The following is a 7,943-nucleotide window of genomic DNA, read 5'->3' as shown; positions in this document are numbered from 1 at the left end:
TTCCCATTCTCCCCCCGTCCCACGTGGAGCCGGGGGGAGTGAGCGAGCGGCTGCATGGTATTTGGCTGCCTGCCAGGTTAAACCACGACAACAACTCAACTGTTTTCATATGCATTCCAAAAGGAAATTAAAAAATAGTCCTCTCTAGTTTATTTGTCCCAAACTAAACTACTTCTCTTCTTCATCCCTTTTCACTTGCTAGTGGCCTCCAAATCACCTGACAGCCTTCTCCCTTGTTACCTCAACATCTTTTCATATCTCATTAAAATAATTTCTGTCCCTTCTGGTGCATTTAATTTTATTTTCCAACACTGTAAATGAATGTACATTATTAGAATGCAAAGGTATTTTTCAACTGCTATAGCAAAGAAAAAGAATCTTAGTTATATTGTACCACAAAGATAATTAGTAGAAACAGAGAGCTGGATTCTTTTCTTGTGTCTCTTCCACATCTACTCTAGCTGAAGATGGTGTATGTACATGTATATATAAAATAATGTACAGTAAAGTATAATATATATATTATAATAGACATGCACATATGCATGTATAATACTAGTAGTATGTATACATTCATATTTATATAGACATTTAATATACAGAATACAGAACTGTCAAAGCCCAGGGAAATTAACTTAAATATTGTATCTCATTATTCCCTTGTAATATCAAGAAATGTTGAAGTTTTAAAAAACTTTAACAGGCTCACCTGTGCCATTAACCAAATCGCAGTGATCTTCCCAGTATGAAAGATTCCTTTAAGATAAAAAAAAAAGTCATGCTGCATGTAGTATGTTACACCACGTAACCCATTTCATTACCTGTATTGCTAAATATAGCAATATATTAAATATAACTGCTCCAGTATAAGCCTGATCCACTAGCAAAGTCAGAGGATAGAGATGTTCATTCATTTATTCAGATAAACTATATGATACATTAGGATAGGATAAAAGGGATCTAGCTACTTAAGTATGCAAAACAGAAATAACTACTTGTATCAAAGAATCAATAACTGTCTTAAACCCAAGCTCCTAACAGAATCTTGAATAGCTAAAAGAGAGATGTGCTTTTGCTAAGCCCAGGGCTTGGTCCAGCTTTCCTTGAATTGTTGAAGGTTTTCCATTTATCTATATATTTATCTATAGCTCTTAGTGAATCAAGCCTTAAAAGCCATACCTTGAAAATATGTATGGTTTTTAATTATACAATGCTACGATACCTTTTGTTTTTATAGCTTTCAATTATCGCTGTTTTTTTAATATCTTCTTTCCCAGTATAGACTTTGTAAAGTCCGTCAAATGTCCCATTATACTGTAACAGACACAAGAAGAAGGAATAACAGTTAGAATTACTGAACCAGATTGTAGCATTGTCACATTTTCTTTCCTCACAGCAGCTGCCTTAATTTTTATTCACAGAATGATAACTGAAGGCTTTGTCTCCTCATTGGTTTCACTTACCGGGTAGAAGACTCCCAGAACTGGGTCCAAGGGGAAAGGGACCTTGTTTAAGAAGGGATCTTTGTACCCCCACAGTAATTCTTTCACTGTTCTGTTCTGCAGCATGGTTGACTTAGAAGCTTTAATCCAAGTATTTAATAGTAGTTGTATAAAAGTGTTTGTATACAAGGCAGGTGCAGCCTACAACAGCAATAAAATTAATGTTTAGCATAAAATTCTGCATGTGCTTTGGATCAAAAACGCAGAGACTGACTTCAAGAAATCTCTGGCAAAGCTGGTTTCCAGAGTTGCAGCTCACTGTAAGTTAAGTTTCTACTTAAAACTGACACTCCTTAACAAAACAGTTTTTGGACATAACTTACACAAATACAGACAAATAGTCTTTACTGCTTACATGGGTTCACTAGATCATCCCTAGTCACAGAATCACAGAACAGTTGAGGTTGGAAGGGACCTCTGGAGGTCATCTGGGCCAACACCCGTGCTCAAGCAGGGCCACTGAGAGCCAGTTGCCCAGGACCATGGCCAGATGGCTTTTGAAAATCTCCAAGTAATAATCTCAAATCCCTATCTGTATAACATGGGTTGTACCACTTTCGGTTTTCTACCTCTTTTCTGTCATCTCCGTATGTCACATACTTCAGACTCACTCGCACTATAAACATGTAAGTAAAAATATACAAGCCTTGTTACTTATTGGCTTAGATATGTGGTTTAGATTTGCTGTTACGCTAGCAGCAATACAACTGTCCCCTGCATAAAAGTGCTGAATCTCCGTTATTCCTTTACTTAGAAAGAATACATATTTGCAACAAACAAGTCCTTTCTGAACAGCCTTAATGCTAAATAATGGATAACTTTTCCTAATTCAATGAAGAATAATGTAGATTTACCAGCAGTAATTGTAATGAATGTTTCCAGAGGCATAAACACAAAGTCAAGTCCCTCAAGGCACTGAATAACTTGTGGAAAGCAAACAGAAATGATCTATGTTGGCCTGTCTGGTGAAGCAGGAAATCAATTTTGATAAGTAAATCTGTGTAAAACCAAGTCATTCTCTTAGACCAAGTGCTCAGCCCTTTAGCAGACCATCTCTTTGTACTTAGTGCTATGGGGATAGCAATGGAAGAGTCTCTTTTGCTCTCATTTTCTGCCCTCCTCAACCCCATGCATCTTTCACTCTTGTCTGAACTTGAACACCGAGTAAGCAGAAAGCATGGATATGATAAGATTATGAGATAGAGAAGATGTGGGTTCAATCCCCTCAGGGTTAAGAAAGTATGAAAAATACCTCTCTGAATTCCCTTGTGAGTATTTTGATGACAAGGTTATGATATAAAAGGTGGGCTCTGCTGGATTGAAGTCAATGCTGTCAAACAAGATAGGCAGAGCCTCTCTGGGAATTTAGGCTTACGCCAGTTAGTTTCTGAACAGCAAAATGGGGCTTGAATCCCCTGTTCCCATCTCCCCTGACACAGCTGCCTTCAGGCATGAGCCTATGCTTAGACCCATAAAGAGCTACCTGGTCCAAAGTGTGGGAGCTGAGCAGTGTTAGTTAATACCATGACATGAAGGACTGCGAACAGAAAACAAGATCAGCTTTCCAAAAGAGAAATGCTGGCCTAAATTAGGACACATGCAGAATATATCTGGTCTGAATAAGGTCATTTGCCTTTATTTATTAGGCCTTTTCTCCCTAGAGAAAAGAAGGCTCAGGTGGACTTCTTCACAATATTCCCATACTTAAAGGGCAGCTAGAAAGAGGATGGAGGCTCTTTTTTCACAAGGAGCAACATGGAGAAGACAAGGGGCAATGGGTACAAGCTGCACCAGGAAAAGTTTCATCTTGATAGAAGAAAGACATTTTTTACAGTGAGAACAGTCAATCACTGGAGTGTCGTAGAGTTGCCATGACTGGAGATTTCAAGGTGCAATTGGACAGGGTTCTAGAAAATCTCATCTAGGCTCCCTTTCTCAGAAAAGATTGGGTCAGATGATCTTTTTAGGTCCCTTCCAACATGGGCTCTTCTGTGATTCTGTGATTGATTCTATGATTCTATATCGTGCTAACATCAAGCATCTCTTCACCCTGCCCCTAGCACCCACCCTCTCACAGTGATCCTGAAGACTCACACAGACACCACAGAGTTAGTGCAAGACAATCAGGCAACACAACCAGGGCTGAATATAAATATGAAAACTGTAAACGTCAGTCAAGAGCAAACATTCTCAGCCTGTGACAACACAAAAACATCTGGACTGGAAAGACTCTAGCACTACTCTAGGTGGGGACCCCTGTGCTTTTCTTTGAAGGACTAAGGTCTCAGTAGGACAGCAGAACTCAGGGGATGCCATTGCAGTGGTGCTGAGGGGCACCCCGGGGAGCAAGCAGCTGGGGCAGCGAGGCCATGCATACACTGAGCGTGGGATTTAATCCAGCCTCCCCTGCAAAGCAGGACTGAGGATATTACGGAGAGAGTATGGCAAATCCGTCTTGTACTGTTCATGCTGTACCTCACACAGAAAGGGAATCCATCCACAAACTCTTGATTCATTCCCACACTAAAATTGACTAGGAGGATGCTTTTTGATACATCCCATCCAAACTGATGATTTTGCTTCCATTGACAGGAACAAGACAATTTCCATTTACTGTTAAGATTACCCTGGGAATATAAGGAAAGCTTAAGATATATGCAATATGTCCTCAGAATTTTTTTTTTTTTTTAAAGACAGTAATACAGCTATCCTCAGTGTAGCTGACACTCATGTCATCTGAGTTCATAGAGAGAAAATCTATCCTGTGGCAGTTTCAGTATTACTAATGCTAACTTCTCCCCTATTTTCTCCAGTATTTCAACATTTGAATGTGGACATTATGGTTTTGTTTCTTTACTTACAACAACAGCAAGGTTGAGGCACGTGATGGTATCATTTTCTGTCCCAACAGACATATCAGGTTCAAAACGAGCAACGTTAGGCAACATGTAGGATATTGTGCCATCAGGGTTTTCCGTGATATTTTCTTTGGGTAAATATCGCACCCTTGAAATACAAAATAAAAACACAGAATATTTTTAACATTTGATTTTTGAGACAACACATAACCATGCCTGACTGAAGTTTTTTGAAATGTTGATGAACATTTTTGTAGATGAATATTGAACATTTTATAACCACTGAAAGCATTCTAAACTTTTCATGTGAATATATGTGAAAATTCCATTTTCTGTAAAATATTTTTCTTTTGGAAATATTTCCTTAGTGCCTAATGGAATTTTTTTTCTTGATACTAAAATGAAAACAAATATTTCTTTTTTTATTTCAATAATGTGCCTTGTATCTTTTTATATTTTGTTCAAAATTAATTACGTTTTGTCACATTTTTTTCTAAGCTTTCTCCTCGTTGCATGTAATCAGAAGGGGATTACTCAGAATGGTTAATAAATGTGATAGGACTGTGTTGCAACAAAACAGATTACAGGTTAAATCTGTAATGGGAATCACTTTGATAACATTTCATATGCACGTGGGGATTTATAAGCGTTCTTTCAGTTCCACTGAGATTCTTGTAAGTCTCTCCAGCATGCCCTGTCAGCAGATCACTAAGGTACAAATCTCTGAGCTGCTGCAGTTCTAGCTTTAGCTCAGCTCTTCAAGTCCCCGTCCTCTTGCTGACCCCTCTGCGGAGGCAGCATCCAGCAGGCATCATATGACACAGTCTATGCCGTGGGTCCACAAAGCTTGTCCCAGCTCCACCCCAGAAGGGATCTTCTAGGTACTTCATCAGATCTTCCAGCCCGGCGTGGGGGGACCAAAAGGTTCGGAGAGCATTTCCCCATGTACAGACGTAGCCAGTGCAGGTGGGCCTTACCCCAAAACGCAGATGGATTTTGACTTCTCAAGACTGGTTTGTGTGCATGCCATTTTAATTAATAGCCTAATGTGTAAAGCACCTCCCTGAAAGTTGGGAGATTTGTTTTCTAATTAATGTTACTTCTAACTGGAGACAAAAGACTTAAAACAAGGTTTCCCACTTCCCAACAGAATCCTGGGGACAGCTGCGTTTTCAAGGCCAAGGGAGACTGAGAGAGAGAGAAAGACCCAGTGTCACAGTGATTCAGGTAGACCCAATATCCCAGGTGAACATGACTGCAGCAGTGAGAAGAGCAATAGTCATCATTTCTTACATAGTCTCATCTAGGCTTCTGGCAGAGATTTGTTCCTGAGAAAATAGGTTGTTTCCTGATGCCTGTGTAAGCATTTCCTATGTCTTCCCAGGTACTTTATGAACCAAGGTATTCAAATTTTTTGGCATCAAAGCCCCTCAGTTTTAGATGCCGCAATCCAAAACTATCTTGCAAATATAATATACTTCCCCAAAGATATTAAGAAAGAAATATCTTATCATTTTAGGAAAGCAATTTCATAACAAGGGTGCCAATGATAGCTGTGTATTGGGCTTAATGACTCAGGAAGCATCGATTAGTCCTATGTCAACATTACATTTAAAATTAAGCAAATGATTAAAAGCTTCCTGGAATGGGGATGGGCTGTTGCACCTAGGCCTTAGCTAGTACATTCAGAAAAAGGAATGCTTTTCAGAGGAAAAATTGAAAGAGGAAAAGCTATAGATTAAATAGGAGCAAAGAATACAAAACACATTATTAAAATAAATAAGAGTGATACATGGGTGATAAGATAATATCTTGGGTTTAGGGCATCTGGCATATTTTCTTCTATGTAAAAAGATGGCAAACGCTGAGCAGCAACAAATGCAACTCGCCTCTGTGTTGTTGTGGCAAACGCCTTGCTAATTAGCAATTGTTTTTCAGAAGAGCAAAGAGCTTCACACCCAATTACCTATTTCTATTGTTCATTGTTTTCCCAATGTGAGAGCCAATACAGGAAGTGTTTGTGATTGCTGTGTGTAGCTGCAATTTAGGCATTTTTGTCAAGTCTGACTAAAATATGATGCTGGAATTTCAAAAATAAATTTTAACTAGGCAGAACTTTCTCTGACTTTAACAAAACTTCTGATATGACACGTCACGTATTCAGGAGGCTTTGCTTACCTGTATGTGTAAGGTCCTCTTTGTTCAAGTTTTGGACGTGCTCCTTGGTCTAATACCTCTGAAGGATTTTGCACATGGAAAACCCAAAACTGCCTGTAAACTGAACTTCCTGGCACACGCCAATTTTCAAAAGCAATGGTACCATTTGCAATGACAGCTTCCTAAAAGGACAAAAATCAAAGCTAAAATTAACCACGAAAAATGAGTGAAAAGCTGCATTTACTTTCCAGATGATTGTAAAAGATTCCCAAACAAACAGAAAAAAAAGCTATTTTATCATCAATATGAGGCATACAGCGCACATTTTTGGTCAACATTTGAAGGCAGCCTGTTATTCCTGCTCAGTGAGAGCAAAAGTGAGTCCCCCTAAAATAAGTGACCACAAAGCTGATATAATTGCTACTGTAGCCAGCAGCAAAGCTTTCCTATTGCTGTGGTTGGGCATTTCCTTTGTTCCCAAATACTCACCAAATCCACTGATTATTTGTAAAAAGAAAATCTTTGAATGACTGAATCATACCCAGCAGTTTTTAGAATCCATAATCTACTTTTCACACATTTGCTAATATCCCGGAGGAAGAAACGAGAGTTATCTCTGAGCGTTACCCATGCACTAAGTCATTTTGCACTCAGCGAAAGCAAATAGTGTTCTTGCAGGACTGTTTTTTGTCAGAAAACTCTTGTCACCAAAACTGAGACTTTCTAAGAAATCTGTCTAGTTTTGGTAACATTTTGTTAGGCAGGTTTCCCAGGGCCAGGGAAAGGGGGCAAAATATGGCTATAAGGGACGAGACAGGGCATCAGGAACCACTCTAGAGTAACCAAAAGCTTTATGTCTATGGCACTCAGATACAACATGGTAAATGCCTATTCAGTCCTTGGGACTGTACAGTGAAAAGGAGAGTTTGAAGGTATGTTTCCTGTATTGTCAGGGGAATGGCTGCTTTGCCTGGTCTCCATCAGGCCTCTTCCGCTATGATTTTCCCAAAGCCCGGGGATAATGTCATTTTTCCCCTTGGTAGTAAAAATTTAGGAAACTTTTTTCAATAAGAAGAAAAATCTAGGCTGCCTGGCTCCAACATACAAAATGCTTTTTAATTAGAGTTGTGCAATCTTATTTAGTTAATTTGCATAGCTCACAGAGTCCCAGGAAGCAAAAGGCTGGGATCCCTCCAGATAGCAAGAAAAGACATTTTAAACTACAAGTTGCTAGATTTTCTTTCTACCTTAATATTCTGCCTCTAGAGTTTGCTTAGCAAGCACCATCAAAAAGAACCACTGCAGTTAGAAACGAATACCATGTCTTGGAGAACTCGTAACGCAGACAGGGCTTTGTCTGTGGAAAGCCTGTTTGTATGGTGGAGCTGTAAATGCCTTGCTGATGGTGTAAAGCACTGGGCTTGCT

At 39.2% G+C, this 7,943-nt stretch overlaps 1 protein-coding gene across 2 annotated transcripts in view; it reads right to left on the bottom strand.

Moving 5' to 3' along the window:
• The window catches only part of CD36 (CD36 molecule (thrombospondin receptor)), a 35,719-nt gene that overhangs the window by 8,946 nt on the left and 18,830 nt on the right, over window positions 1-7,943 (bottom strand). For both annotated transcript variants that reach the window (XM_009580085.1, XM_009580086.1), the window contains exons 3-7: window positions 6,539-6,699; window positions 4,364-4,508; window positions 1,464-1,643; window positions 1,223-1,314; window positions 710-756 (exon numbers count right to left, since the gene is read on the bottom strand). In XM_009580085.1, the coding sequence (XP_009578380.1) occupies window positions 710-756; window positions 1,223-1,314; window positions 1,464-1,643; window positions 4,364-4,508; window positions 6,539-6,699 (625 nt within the window). The remainder of the gene's footprint in view (window positions 1-709; window positions 757-1,222; window positions 1,315-1,463; window positions 1,644-4,363; window positions 4,509-6,538; window positions 6,700-7,943) is intronic.

The sequence above is a fragment of the Fulmarus glacialis genome, unplaced genomic scaffold, assembly GCF_000690835.1.
Source record: "Fulmarus glacialis isolate BGI_N327 unplaced genomic scaffold, ASM69083v1 scaffold5486, whole genome shotgun sequence".
Classification (NCBI taxonomy): Eukaryota; Metazoa; Chordata; class Aves; order Procellariiformes; family Procellariidae; genus Fulmarus; species Fulmarus glacialis.
Note: the sequence above shows the minus strand (reverse complement) of the source record. Positions and strands in the feature narration are given on the sequence as shown.